Source organism: Emydura macquarii, unplaced genomic scaffold (genome assembly GCF_026122565.2).
Source record: "Emydura macquarii macquarii isolate MOO-44397 ecotype Brisbane River unplaced genomic scaffold, CSIRO-AGI_Emac_v2 contig_1146, whole genome shotgun sequence".
NCBI classification, from domain to species: domain Eukaryota; kingdom Metazoa; phylum Chordata; order Testudines; family Chelidae; genus Emydura; species Emydura macquarii.
This window is the reverse complement of record NW_027131283.1, coordinates 17,104,053-17,119,323: the sequence shown is the minus strand read 5'-3', so window position 1 is coordinate 17,119,323 and position 15,271 is coordinate 17,104,053. Positions and strand designations below refer to the sequence as shown.

The 15,271-nt window shown below is 38.2% G+C and overlaps 1 protein-coding gene across 2 annotated transcripts in view; it reads right to left on the bottom strand.

The window, feature by feature from the left end:
- The window catches only part of NKAIN2 (sodium/potassium transporting ATPase interacting 2), a 693,641-nt gene that overhangs the window by 393,209 nt on the left and 285,161 nt on the right, over nucleotides 1-15,271 (bottom strand). For both annotated transcript variants that reach the window (XM_067546694.1, XM_067546695.1), the window contains exon 2: nucleotides 4,966-5,103. In XM_067546694.1, coding sequence (XP_067402795.1) covers nucleotides 4,966-5,103 — 138 coding nt within the window. The remainder of the gene's footprint in view (nucleotides 1-4,965; nucleotides 5,104-15,271) is intronic.

The following is a 15,271-nucleotide window of genomic DNA, read 5'->3' as shown; positions in this document are numbered from 1 at the left end:
ACTAAAGCCAATTACACAGCAAGAACTGTGTGAATACTGCAAAATATTTACTACAACTACTTATTCAAAATTTTAAATTGTTCGCTTCAGTTACGCTCACCCTCCCTTGTTTGTTGACCTTTTATCAAATCTTTTAGCAGGCAAAGATATTGGCAGGATGTTCAAAGAAACAGTCAATTTGCTGCAGATTAGATAATATTTGCAGAAAGGAGATTTTATATTTTGAAATGGGTTTTTTTGTACCACAAGCCTGTATTTAAGAGTTAGGCCTTCTAATGGGGGAACAAAAAAACCCCATAAAACTTATGTTTCCAATCAAGACTGAATAACACAAATAAAATATTCAGAAGACATTGTTCATCTACAATCTACAGAACAAAACAGTCACAAATATTCATAGCAAATAATTTCAAATAATGAGAAGTTCAAGAAAATCATGATCTGTTCTTGGGCAATATGTTTATAAAATGTTCAATTCCCACACTTCCTTAATTGTGCTCCCAACAGCAACAGGGGCTTCAAATTTGTACACAAAAGCCTATTATTTGTGAACACAAATTGGCATTTGTGCTTTCAAACTGGTAAAGTGTGTGAGCAAATGCTTCTTTATACATATAATTGTGTTTACTCATACTTACAATAGATGCACCAGCTGATTCTCTGAGGCTAATACCCTTAATTCATGTTATGATTTGGTACTGCAGCATACCATAAATGGTGAAAGAAACTGCTGAAAGTTTTGCCTTAAAAGATTGTAGCCTAGAGAAGAATTTCTCAAGGAGTCACCATTTAAGTGAGTGCCTCCAACTAGGTAACTAGCTTCCTGAACCTCAAGAATACTGTGCTTCACAGCCTGGTCAGAATATGTAAGGGACTTCATTCCCTTTCAGCCTTCTCTGAGTTACATTGATCATAAAGTTGAATCCTTCCCAAAGGTATACAGAATGTAAGAGGGGAAATATCTTTCTGGGATAATTCCTGTACAGGGCTTGAAGACATGTGCTCCCTTATTTTAAAGAAAACAAATCTCTGGAAAGTAAACTGGATGGGGTCAATAAGGCAAGACTTAACCTCACAAAAATAATTACTAGAAAATGTTGAAAATAAGAAGCTTTTCTCATACTGAGAGTAAATAACTTTTCTTGGGAAAAAACACTGGCAATTCATTGTGTTATCATCTGTTTTAAAATACATGGGGATAAAATCACTGATATTCTTTTACCAAAACCAATATTGATGACACCCAAATCGTTGAATACACAGAACATAAATGTAAAAGTGAGAAAGGTAGCAGAGAACAGGGTGATACAGAACTCTTGAGATTCACTTTATTATTACTGTTTGTTATTGGTTTACACTGAAGCACTTTTGTGGCACAGCTGATTTGTAGCTGAGCTATTTGATAATATCGTGATATATGCACATTAGAGATGAGCTGCTGCACATTTTTATGCATCACCATGAACATTTTTAAAGTACAGTGGGCACTAAGTTGCCATGTGTAGTTCAATATATTATTGATATACTTCCTGAAATCTTGGCAGATTCAGGAATAAATTCACTATATGGCATTGAGTTGGTCTGCCTACAGGGCTTGAGGCAATTGGCAATTCCTCGCCTTAAAGGAGGCATGGATTAGCTCAGCTATACTCTCTGGGGTCTAATGGTCTCGCAGACTGATGATGTTGCAAGAAGCTCAGACATAAGGTAATTGCCTCTCTCTCTCTCTCTCTCTCTCTCTCTTAATATATATCAGCAATTACATGTTAAGTAATGTACCAATGATAATCTGTCCTTTTCTCCAAGATTTAATGTGGCCAAGTATTATACTATATAAGATTCTTTCTTTAACTGACTGCAAATTTGTTTGTGCTAAATTGAGATCTTTGCTCTTTCTCTCCAGCATATTATGTTTTTTAGTACTTTCAGAGGCCTATATGAGCCTCTATTAAAGTTTACTAATTTTTCTTATTGTTATCCCTAAGAGAGGGATATAATAGAATACATTAAACTATGGCAATATTACATTGCTTCTTATCATCTTTGTACATTTGTATCACATACAATCTATATCTTTTCTTAATTTTAAAATTCACTAAATGCTCATTTTAAAAATCTGCTTAGTTACACTATAGTTCCCTACTACTGCAGGCTTAAAAAACTGAAATCTCTCTTCTGGTTAAAAAGGTCTTCTTATCTCATGTCTCTCATATCAGATCTTCACTTCGTGCCCAAGACCAGAAATCTTAATCAAACCTTTAATCCATTTCCTTGCCCTCCCTCCTACCTTTGTCTGTAAGGCTGCCAATTGCCACGTCCAGAACACTGCCAAAATTCTCCCTTATTTTCTGTCAGGCACACGTCCAGGATTTATAAACCTTGGAACAAGCTCTAGAAGAATTGGGTTCACCAACAGGACTAAAGCTCCAAAGTGGTAGCTGACATCTGATTGTAGGCAAGACTGACACACAGTGGCCTCTCTCCTCAAATTCCCCTGTTCACATTTCCCATCCCCGAACTCTCCTTCATCCCTTCACATCACTCCATTTTACATTTCTTCTACCTTCTTCCCATGGCTAAAAGAGCAACATCGAGTTCAATTTTGCCACCACCTCATCCCTACAGACAGGAGGGGGGTCTCAAAATGTTTTCACCTTCTTTGTCAGAAGAAGGGAATAGCACCTAGTGCAAATATTTACATCCCCTCTTTCCCCACATTCAGAACTCTTGGAAGGGGAGGAAAAAGGATGAATACAGATGCTGAACTTCTCCGCAGAGCAGGAGCCAGACAGCATCAATGTGTTCACCTGCATTTCAAACCAGCTGTAAAGCAGGAAATGTGCACTGCACACATCAGCGTACTCCCCAGTTTGGGTCTGCAGGAAGTCTCCTGAGTGGAGTGGAAGAGACTGAGCCTCTGTGTGGGGCCCACATCACAAGAGGAGATTGATCAGCTCCTTTCCAGGCTGCTTGGTTAGCTGGAGCCCCAGACACCTATCCTGCCTTTCCCCACTGACAGCTCCGCTAAAAACACATTCACAGCTGAATCATCTCACTTCTGAAAAGTGTCAGTCTTCTAATATCTTCTCTGTGACCTTCAGCCATGCTATTCTTTCCTGCAATATTACCTTCACTACCTTCTCTGCCTGCCTCTACCGTCTCCCATTTCAATTAAAATATCACCCAAGATCTGACAGTATATTCACCTGTTCCCTAGTCTGTCAGTTTTGGCCTCCTTTCACTCTCTCTCTGCTTCTTGTGATTCTCCAGAGTTCAAGGTCATTCATTCACTTGTTGTGTCACATCTATGAGGAACTCATTTCCACATCCCACTGAGCCACTAAATTATTTCTTTAAATCTCACCTTAAAACCCTTCTGTTCTCTTTAACTTATGATTCACTGTCTCTAGAAAATGTTGTGCGATACCCTCTATGAAGCATGCTATATAAAATTAAAACGTATTAGTGTTGTAGAAGCAAGAAACACTACAGGTGCTAATACGAGTAGGGATCATACAGGGTACGTTCACAGAAGATGGCAGTGGCCTAACCCTTGCATATTCACTTGGCAGTCTGAGTTTTACAGACCCCTACCCACACCTCTGGAAATATGCAAACCTTATAGCTCCAATCAGCACGTCCAGAAGACAGTTATCTCACTCCTTCCTGGGCTCTCCTGGAACTGGGAACTGAGCACCCACTTTCTGATTCTTCAAGTAGAAACTCCCTCCATCTCTTAGCTTCGATGAAATGCAAGGTATGGACCTACTAAAACTATGACGGGCAGGAATCAGTCTGCTCCCATCATCAGGCACACGCACTCCAAACAGAGCACCAGCTGAAGTGAAACAGGCATTATACCACTACATTCAGCTGACAGACTAACTGGAGGATGGTAGATGCCTCATGAGTTTGTGGTCTCCTAGCAACTTCCTAATAACTGAGGCATCTCCTAATTTTTAGTGGGATTCCTTAGTAACAGCACTAAGGTGTATGTGGTCTCTATGCAACTGCTGCAGTGACAGAGGAAGAATTTTCCTTCGTTAGATGTTCTTTGGGAGGATCAGGCTATTTACTGCCCACTCCCTGTCCAACTGCAGGGGTGCGGCCACATCAGGCACCCTCTGTAAGTGTGAGCTCTAGACTATGAATGCCAGGTCACAAGGCCCTTTAAGACAAAGAGGAAAAAAAGTCAGGGGGCAGCTCTCAGAGACTGCATATCAGAAGATGAATAGGAAAGCGTGGTAAGGAATGGCATCAACCCAGGAGTTTTAACTGGTTGTAGAAACAGACAAACCTCTACTTTAGGACTAGAATTTGAATTTATCCTGATTCCAGGTATAGTCATGGTTTTAGGAGAAGACTGTGCCTTGCCCTACTGAAGAGGCCATTTTAAGTATCAGCTACTATTTTCTGGCATTTTCAGGAAAAAAAAATTCTTTGTGCTTCAATTTTTTAGAGTGGTTTTGAGCCCAAATGTAATTTTTTTTAAAAAACAGAAATTTAATAAAATCCCATTTCTCCTTATAATATTTCCAGGTGTGAAAGTGGCTGCATATTTTTGGCACTCTAAACAACATTGGTTCATAACAAATAGTCAGTAAAAATTATAGTAATTCAGAGATCAACAGGTAAAATCCTGTGTGTGTAATATTTTGTGCTTCTATATCACCTCTTCTTTGGGGATGCCAAAGTTCTTTACAAATGTGAACTTATTAAGTTTCATGTTACATTCATCTTTTCATATATTTTGTGATAATATTGATTTTCAGCTGCTGCTGCATGATTCTATTTAATTATGGTAGACAACGCATAACAATGTTACAGTTGTAAAATAAATACATATGCAGGTTAAATAAGCGTAAAATGTATATTTAGTTCCTAAGCAAAAGGGCAGAGTTTGCACATCCATCTCTCATTCCCATGTTTATGATTCTCAGAAAATAAAACGTAAATGATACTTACTCCTGTTACGTAGCGAGGTCTATACTGGATAGTTCCAAATAAGCCAAGTATGACTATAATAATGTGCACAAAATTTGCCAGGATTGGTGCCCACTGATAACCAAGGAAGTCAAATATCTGCCTCTCAAGCACACAAACCTAGGATTAAAAAAGCAACAGAATGCATAAATTAGAACAGATCAGAAAAACCAGATATGAAGACATGTTCCCTCCCCAAAACAAGAAAATTGCCCTGAGCTTAAAACCAGTTCAGTCAGCAGTATAATGAAACGAGTTTGCAATGTTTCACCCTTTGGTTTTAGTGAAAGCAGCATTTCTCACTGACAGTCTACTGAGTTATATTCAGTTAGCTAAAATATTCATGTGGGTGATTCTGCCGGGATACCAGATCTTGTTCACAGGGATGTTGTGTTTGCAGCAGAAGCAGCACAAATCATTTTGTCATATTCACTAGCAAATGCTGTACTTCCATGGGTGGTGCTGAAAGTCAGTGGTGGGTTTAAGACTTGAGCTCAGAAACAAATTTTCAGCTGAAACTTTTTCATGGAAAAAATACATATTGGATCAACTGATTTGGCTAACCGATTTGCAAAGCTATGTTGATTTTGGCAAATTGTTTCAGTCAAAACATTAAAAAAATGATTTTTTCCTGGAAATGTTGAAATGGGTCATTTTGACACAATCAGAATGAAACAGTTATATTTTTCAGGATAGATTCACAGGAGATAGACACCACTCACAAAAAATTGAGAAGATAGTGTTCACCCTCCCACCCCCTTTACCGCTAATATCCAGTTGTCTGGTGGTTAGGGCACATCTGTGATGTGGAAATCCCAGGTCTGACTCCCTACTTTGGAAGTGGGGGCAGAAAACCAGGTCTCTCCCTTCCCAGGTCAGTGCCCTAACCAGCAGACTACTAGATATTCTAGGGTGGGAGTCACTCAGTCTCTCCTGTTGAAGCTCTTCCCATTTGGTATATATAATTAAATATTCATTGGAGCACGGATCAGCACCCACCAATGGCCCTCGAATGTGAGTGCTCTAACAACCAAGCTAGAGAGAGGCGCTCTCTCTTTCTGTCTCACACACACAAACACTTGAATAGTCATTGGGCCAAAGTGGAACAACTTCAACAGGAGGGAGACCCACCCCAGAATAGCCTTTGGCCCAAGGGCTGGGCTAGAGACAGGATTTGAACCTGGTTTCCCCCACATCCCCGGTGAATGCCTTAACCACTTGACTATGGGAAAAAGGGGAACACCACCTCCTCGGTTTTATTAATCTAGCCCTTCATTCCCTTTGCTTTTATTAATAAAAGCATAAAAATACCCAACATCTAAACAAAAGATTTCATTTGACCCAAAACAAAGTTTTATGTTTTTTTTCTATTTGTCATTTTCCCCCCCAGTACTTCCAGCAAACTGATCAGTTAATTGCACAGCTGTAGTGCAGACAGCTCTTCAACATCTTTCCTCCCATCAGTAAGCTTCATCCTGCAAACTCCTTCCATCTCTCTTTCTCCCCCACTGCATAGCCTATTCTGTTTTTCCCCCCTAATCTATCCCTTCTGTCACTGTAGTTCTCCCTACTCCCAAATACTTACTTGCCTTCTGTTTGACTTGGCTAGAGACGTGCACCCCAGCTTGCCTTTTCCTTCCCTCCTCACCTGACTCTGCTCGACACACACACGCACCCCACTCCTGTCCTTTTTATGTAATCATGTAATGGAAGACTGTATCCTAATGGGTATGCACAAGGGCGATGAACTACGGCGAACACTCAACCTTTATTCTGACATTTCCTAACTTTTGAGTGCTTCACTTTGCAAACGTAACATTCTTTTAAAGTACTATGTTTTTGTGTTTATGTTATACACACATACAAACTTTAAAAATGTTACCTATATGCAAATCAAATATAAATGCATCATTGGCAGGGAATAGACCCATCAAACCTTCATAATGTCACCACTACTGTAAATTACACAGTAAATCTGAATAAGTACACAATCCTCAAGATAGCTTCATTTTTAGCAATATTTCCACCACGTTAAATCACCAGATAAGCCAGGGCAGTTCATGACCCTTGCCAAACAAGAACACTTGATGCAGAGTAAGAAAAACAAAACATCTGCTTGGCTTAAATCAGAAACACCATTCAGAATTCAGCAAAATGTGTTAACTGGTGGAGTGACAATTCATTAACATGCAGCTCTATACACTGAGTCCTGTTCAGAACTGCATATACGAAAAACATGGATAAAATTAAACGCATCCTCCAGAGAAAAATTCCTTGATCCAACCTATCTTACTAGAACAGGACTCTTCTAGACGGAATTCTGAGCAGAGAGAAACTTTATGAATACCGTTACAATCCAGGATTTTTTCTTTTAAATCAGCTGCTCCTATATGAAGTTGCAACTGCCCTCTGCCCCTCCAAAAAAAATCAGTTGGTGAATATTTACTCAGTTTATAAAAGGCAGTGGGCCAACTGCATTAGGTGTTTTTGTCATAAACACTTTAAGCTAATTTAAAAGTTAATATATGTGTCTGAGATTAAGTGCTAGCTGAATAATTAATTTCAGTTCACTGCAATTCTTTAGGTGATGCAAGTATTTTCCTGACCACAAAGGCAATCAAGAACCAAATACAAGACCTTGCTAAAAGTTATTAAATACATATGTAACCATTAAAAAGACAACATTTGCCAATCACTGCCACATAGTGGTAACTGAGGTACCACAATTTTCCCCAATTTATAGCAGGAAAGTGCTAACTATATGCTGTCTATTGACAAATGTTGAACTTTTGCCTAGAATTTTCAAGGAAATCTAAGGGAGTATGGCATCCATGTTCCTTTTCATGTTCCATTTAAAATACCAGCTTTAATGGTGACCTCTGTACTTCTTCCTCTCTAGAGACAGGTTAGCACTGTACAGTATACCAGATTGATAACCATTCTGTTTTTTGCTTAGAATTTTGCTTAAGAGATTCATGGACCAAGCTAGACAATCACTGCTCTTAAATTACCCAGAATTCTGCAGGTCAGGTTCATGATATCATACGCCACATTTTCAGCAACACAACATGTCAGAAGACTTCCCAGAGAAGCAAGGCATAACGTACTAATTCTAATTGCAATGATGTGACTAAGAGACCAAGCTGTTTTACAAGTTTCACACAATTCCAGTCCCCCTAAACCTCTAATTGCATTATTATAAAATTGCTTCAACTATTAATCTATAGTTAACACTTTACATAAATGAGATCCATCTGTGACACTATGCAGGCATGCATGAAATCTAGTAAAAGTATCAACAAAATTCCTGCTATACCTTGAGCATTATTATTAACCATCTAACAATGGGAAAATGTTCATTCATAACAAAGAGTTCTTATTTTCATTAGCTGAAAAAACAGTAAATGAGAATGGCAAAGCAGTAGTAAAAAAAATAAACTGTGCAGACTTCTAGTAGAGTAACTATGGGGAGTCAGTCAGTTACAAAATACAGAGGATGAGGCAAATCATTCAAACAGTAGGAAAGCACACAGATAAGTGTACCAATTATAGAAGAAAATAGCAGTACTACAGTTAATTATAAAAAAGTAGGGAGCTTAATATTCCCACTGCAACTGCAAGGCTAAAAAGAAATTGCACCAACATATATCAAAGGTTTTTTTGGTGACAGATCTAATAGTTTTTAAAAATTGCTTACAAGGCTATACAGACTGAGTAAGAGGACATTCTACAGTCAGTCAATCTTCACTTAACATATTTTCATTAATTTCTCCTTCCATTATTAACCCTGTTAATGGATAACTTGTGCCATTATAGTTGTGTGTGTCAGGATGCCATGAAGAATTTGTTGTTGTTGTTGCATGCAGTTCTGAAGATGGAGTCCTGAAATCGTACATTATTAAAAATGAACTCTAACAATTCAAAGAGCAGAGCTCAGAAGTCCCTCAGCCAGCCCAGCAATTAGAAATTGGTTTCAGAGTCTGGTAGTGCTGCCATCTATCTAGGTTTTTATACATGCAGTGCAGCCATCTGAACACCTGCAGTTTTTCATAAATACAGACATCTACTTGGATGGATCTGAGCATAGTATTTCAGATCCATCAAGCTAAGGGCTGGAGCAATGGACCTATTGAGCCACTGACGGCTGGAAAAGATTAGAGGAGTCTTTATAGTACTCTAAGCAGCACCAGGGGATGTCACAGTTAAATTTTTTAATGAATTCCCTTCAGCCATTCACTTCGCACACACATTTGAAGAAGTAATTTTTAATAGCACAAATTTACATCTGAAACTAATTTAAAGGGACATAGACTAGAATTTTCAGAACTCAAAATTTCAGTTGGTGTGAGTTTTTGAGACAGAAATGATTATACCCTCACCCAGTCAGAAAACAGAAACAATACTCATAAAAACTAACCAACATCAGATACTCAAAGAAAGTTTGGAAGTTCAGTGATTTCAAGTAATTTATAAACATTAGGAAATCATGAGCTATTTGCTGATGTTTGAGGAGCAGAACAAAAGGTTACATTTGACACAAATTATTCATTGTGAACTATATGCACAGTTCTAAATACAAAGATGCCTGAGGAAATGTGGACACAAAGGTATTCATGACATATTCTTGGGTTGGCTCCTAAGTTTTGAAGACATTGGTTACAAATACAGTTGACTCTAAAATAATTAGCAAGGAATTCATTTTTCTTTGCCCGCAAACTTCTTCGCAGGAAGCATGGCAGAGGGATCGATCCTTCGAGGTGATTACTAACACCATAGCACAGTTACTATCCCTTTGACTTCATTAGGAGTAGGAAAGGGTCCGTACCGTAATTATAATCAGAAAATTTACTGTGTAAGGCCCCATTCCTGTGTTGAGCCCCACTGAAACCAATGGGACTTTACATGGGCACAACAGGTCACTCTCCTGTAACAACTTTGAGGATATGGTCCTACAAATGGAACCCTATGATTCAACATATCTGCTCTGTGAGTGTGTTCAGAGTGTTAGCCGTTGACTCTCCTGAAAAAAATTAATTTAAAAGAAACCTTTTAAACACTAGTTTTGCCCTGCAAAGTAGATACTGCTAAGAGAGAATGAGCAGGATTCTTTTTAGGTTCACTTATATAACGAACAGAACTGTTAGCCAAATTGCAACTGTCATCATTATTACTGGTGACAAAATTAAGAATCTTGTTGGACTTTCAAGGCTGAATTTCAGAAGCTGGCATTTGGTAAAAATATCTTTTGTGAACGGAGCAGTTTTGGTATGTGATTTCTATAATTGCTTTTCACAATATAACTCATAACTTAAAAACATTTAAGGCTCTACTCCTGCAGATGAGTCGTGTCCCCATGTAGAACCTCATGGACCCACAAAAAACCCATCTTTCCAGTCAATTATTGAAAGAATCGTCTCCTTGGATGAACTAACGGCATATGCAAAAAAAAAAAAAAAAAAAGAGAAAATTATTGCCAACATATATGATCAAAAAGTTTTACTCCTGCCAAAACCAACACACAAACATCCACAAAAATATGAACATGGATTTAGTACAGGCATTAAGAGGGAACCATTAGAAAAGTCTCCAATTATACACCTAGTAATTTCCATTTTTTTTTTTTAATTTCACATACTACACTGTATCGCTTTCCAAAATAGCTTTTTTTATAATCCTGTAGAAAGTGTATTGCTACTTTTTTTTTTAAATGTGCAGCAGTATTATTTTTTTTTATCATTGTTGTAATTAAATACACTTGATATTTTCAAGACCTAGTGCAAATATCAGTATATCCTCTACTTAGATAGATGGAGGTTGTGGACCTATTAATGCCTCACAGATGTAATTTTTATACAAAAATAGTGTGTCCACCTTCATTGAGTGACTTTATATGAAAAATCTCAGCTGACATACATTTGATTTTTTAGCAAACGTGTGACAAGTGGAAAATTCCTGAATATATTTATGTTGCTGTTTTAGAATCCTAATTCAGCAAAAAAAATGCATGCTTAAAATTTTAACTTCATGCATAGATGCCGCTGGCTTAAAATGGGACGGATTTAAGCACATGCTGTAGAGGAATTTAGATTAGAAAAAACATCTGGAAGCAGTATTCCCTGTGGGATGGTTTATTTGAAGGGTTAAAGTAGCTCTCTTTTTCTGGCTAACACACGAGACACAGAAATATCCCAAATACTCCATTTTGGATCTCTGCAAGAAAATGTGAAGAGTCAACTCTATGGAAATCATGTTCTACCTAAGTTAACTATTGCATTACAACAAGCTTGTAAGCTAAAGGCCTATTACACACAATATTAATTTAGAGGTGCTATTCTAAAGAGAACTAGTCACTATACAGTATTTGATTTCCTGTTCCTCAACAGTTGCAATAGTAAGCCACGCATGATTTCATGCTGACATGCTTGTATTCTACAAGTTCTAGGGGATATAAATTCAATCAGCAAAGATACTATAAGTGGCTCAGACTCAAACTGATAAGTCATCTCAAGATAGGAAATTCATTTTATTCCTTAAAAATGAAACCATGTTATGAGCCAAAAATATCCTGCTCTTTTGTCCAGAGCAGGATTCAATCACTTAACAACAAACACTTTTTTTGTGGGAAAGGGAAGGTGGACACTATTTAAAGACAGAAAAACCGAAAAAAAAATATTTTGTTAAAGCACATTAGAGAAAAATGACAGACTACGTCAAAGATATTTAAAATGCTTGCTTAGATGCACATGTTGATATTTTCCATCACAAATTTCAACACAAGGAGTACTGACTGCAGAAGAGTGTATTACAATCTGTGCTAATGATTTCCATTTTTAAGAATTATGGGGCCAGATGTATAAAGGCATTTGAGCACCTAAAGATGTAGATAGATACCTAGTGGGATTTTCAGAAGTACCTGAGTTAGGTGTCAAACTCCCATCAACTTTGATGTGACTTGTAGCTGAAAGGAAGGAGTGCTGAAACAGACTTTTAATAATTTTTTTTTAAATCACAAGGAAAAAAGGTAGTGTGCAAAAGTATGAGTGCAGGTAGAAGCACACATTCAGATAGGTGCAGGCACAGATCAAGACTTTCAAAATTGTTTCCATGTTATTAAAATATCTGACAATACAGAAATTCTCTGGTACAGAGATGTGCACTCGTTACACGTAGGGAACCAAATTATGTTCTCAGTTATACTTCATAAACCTACAGTACATCTATAACCCAGAGTTTACACCAGTGTATACCCAGATTAACTCCACTGAATATAATGGAATTATCCTACATTTACACTGTTGTAGTTGAAAGCAGAATTTGGCTCAATGTCTCTATAAAATTACCTACCCACAATTAAAAAAACCAAAACCAAAAAAAAAAAAACAAAAAACATCTGACCCACTAATCTTTTTGGAGGGAAAGGTGGCTTGAAGAGGTTTAGAAAAAAAATGCTCTATAAGAATCCTCAGTCAATCAATCAGTCTTGAGATGCATTAGCAGAGACTGCTCACAACTCATCAGGATTGAGAGAGATGTGAAGATAAAAATCAATGCGGATTGGGTATCAAGGGAATATATCAGGTGAAAATAGCTAGTCTCTAGACACTAGATGGTTTTACTTGCGTTCCAATATCCAAGAATACTCAAGCTATTGCAAAAAAGATAGCTAATCCACGTTAGAACTGAGAAGCACAGAGAGGCTACTGCTTTGTTGTCACTCACTCCACATCAAAGTTGGATATGCAGAAGCCTGACTACATCTGATCTTATAAAACGCTCTTTAATATACTCGTGCTAGAATATTCATTATCATTACACAGTGAGAGGTCTTTATTAGGTTTCAAGGCTTGGCATTATCTATAAACAGACATTTCAACTTTGCTGACCACTTTGCTAGTGTAGAAGAAAGAGATGAGATATTGGTTATCTCCTGCAAAGTTTGTAACTGCTAAACTTTGCCTAGTACATGGACATGAAGCCATCAACCCTTAGGGAACTCCAAGTATTATAGAACTCTGAAGCACATCTCAGCAATATGGACTACTGCAAACATACCAGACCTGTCCTCTGCTTTCTTCACTGGCTTCCCACAGAACCCTGAGTCAAGCACGTGATCTCAGGCTTTATCTTCAACTCATTCATTGGGCTGAGCCCAGTATATTAAAAAGATAGCTTAGAGCTCCTGCTTGAATCTGTAGTTGTCAACTCCTCCCCTTTGGCACAATGGAAATTTGGACAATAAAGGATAAAGCTCATCTATGCAGCTTCCTCAGGGGACAGTCAGAGGGTGCCAAGAACTCCCACAGGAGCAGTGGTCTAGAGCTGATCCGAGGATGACAATTCTGTTTTGCAGTAACTTTTGTTATTTCAAAATTTGTTTTCATTCTGCATTGGAACATAACCAAAACCTACTCAATGGTTTTCCAAATGTCACACTCTCCATAAACTGGTAATTATGGCACTGGCCTGGAACGAGGGAGACTCAGGTTTAAGTCCCTTCTTCGCCTCATTCAGAACAGTTTTTTTTTTCCCATCCCAGGTCAGTCCAAATCAGGCAGGGTGGGCACTTGAAGCTGCGTTACCCGCATCTAAGCCAGTACCCCAGCTACAGAGTCAGTCTGACTCTCCTGCCCTCCGTCTCTCTGCAGGTTTTTGGTTCAGAGAGAGAAAGCTTGGTGGAAACTGATGTGTCTCCGAAAAACATTTCTGCTCCAAAGAAACAGCGTATTTTGCCAAAATGAAATTTTAGTAAAAATATTCTGACCAACCAAAAGGTGATAAGGTTTATGATGGTCTGTAGTAGAGCTGAAATGCAAGGTGAACTTCTTCAATCTGCCTTCTCTAATATAAACAGATAACACTTTAAAAAACAAAATGTATGACACCCTAAACAAAACCCTACCTAAACATGACCCTCTATACACACAATTCTCCTGCTAGAAAATGAGTGTGATCAATATGAAGTTGCCCTGTAATAGTTTAATACTGTAGGTTGACCTAGTTATTGGGATGATGTTTACTGCATGAATATATTGATTTAACTCAATACACCTTCTACTTGGGAGGAAGGAGAAGAGTGGCTCACCATAGGCAGAGGTAGGCAGGAAGGAGAAGAATGGCTCACCATAGCCCAGTCTACAAAACACTTATGAGTTGTTGAAAGACAATACCGTAACTATTAGCTTTGATGATACTGTCTCAGACTTCTGGCCAGCCTTTTAAACTGGCTGTACCGTGAAACGACAAAAGCCAGAACTCTGGTAGGGTTTAAAAACAGCATGGGAAGAGAAAAACTGAAACCAGACAGACACAAAAACCTAGTTAGGGGTATCTGAAGAAGGAAGGACTGCCTATGTCACCATCTGGGATGGAAAGACTTTAGGTAAGATAGATGTGCATGCAGACTGTTTTAAAATCCTTTTTCTCTAAAACTTTGTTCGTACTGCTAAATAAAAGTATCTTTGGTTTAGAAGGCTGTTCAATAACTGTCTCTCTCTGGTCACAGACTCACAAACAGAAGAACGGCAAGTGACCTGACTCAGTCAGTCAGATCTGCAAAGTAATGACGGTTGAAACACAGGGTATTGTAGCCCAGATCCTGCTCTAGGAGTCAGAGAATTGCAAAATTCTACCTTGAGACAAGTAAGGACACACAGCCTGACACCTGGGGGGAGGGGAGGAAGAGGGTGCACTCAGTGAGGCCAAAAAGGTGCAGTTAGCCCTGTAACCATGACCATGAGAGCGCCATCAAACACACGATAGATTTTAATCACATCTCTTACTGCACTGCTGGAAGATGTTCACATGCTACAGTGATGAGGGCAGTATGTGAACAGAAACCAGATCTTTTTTTATTATTACTACTCAAAGCACCACTCGCTCCTTCAAAAAGAAAGGGAAAAAATAAAGACGTACAGAGGAAATATTGGTCATTATTTTCACGTATACTCATGTTCCTGCATTAGTGTCAGTGATGTTACTCTGATTTACACCAAGATAAATGAGAGAATCAGGCCCACTGTTGCACTAACTTAGGGCATGATTCTGATGGTTGCTGAATACGAACAATTCCCTCTACTGGTAAGCACCCAACTCTGGATTAAACCCTAATTGTTTGCACACAGATTCACTCAAGCACAATGGCAGACTCCAGACCATTTTGAAGGTTAAATCTTTTTTTTTTTTTTTTTTAACTGCTAAGGCAAGATGTATTTATCACTTTGGTTTTGCTGCTATATACTTCATGTAATATTTATTACTTAGTAATATTTATTACTTAGTAATATCATAC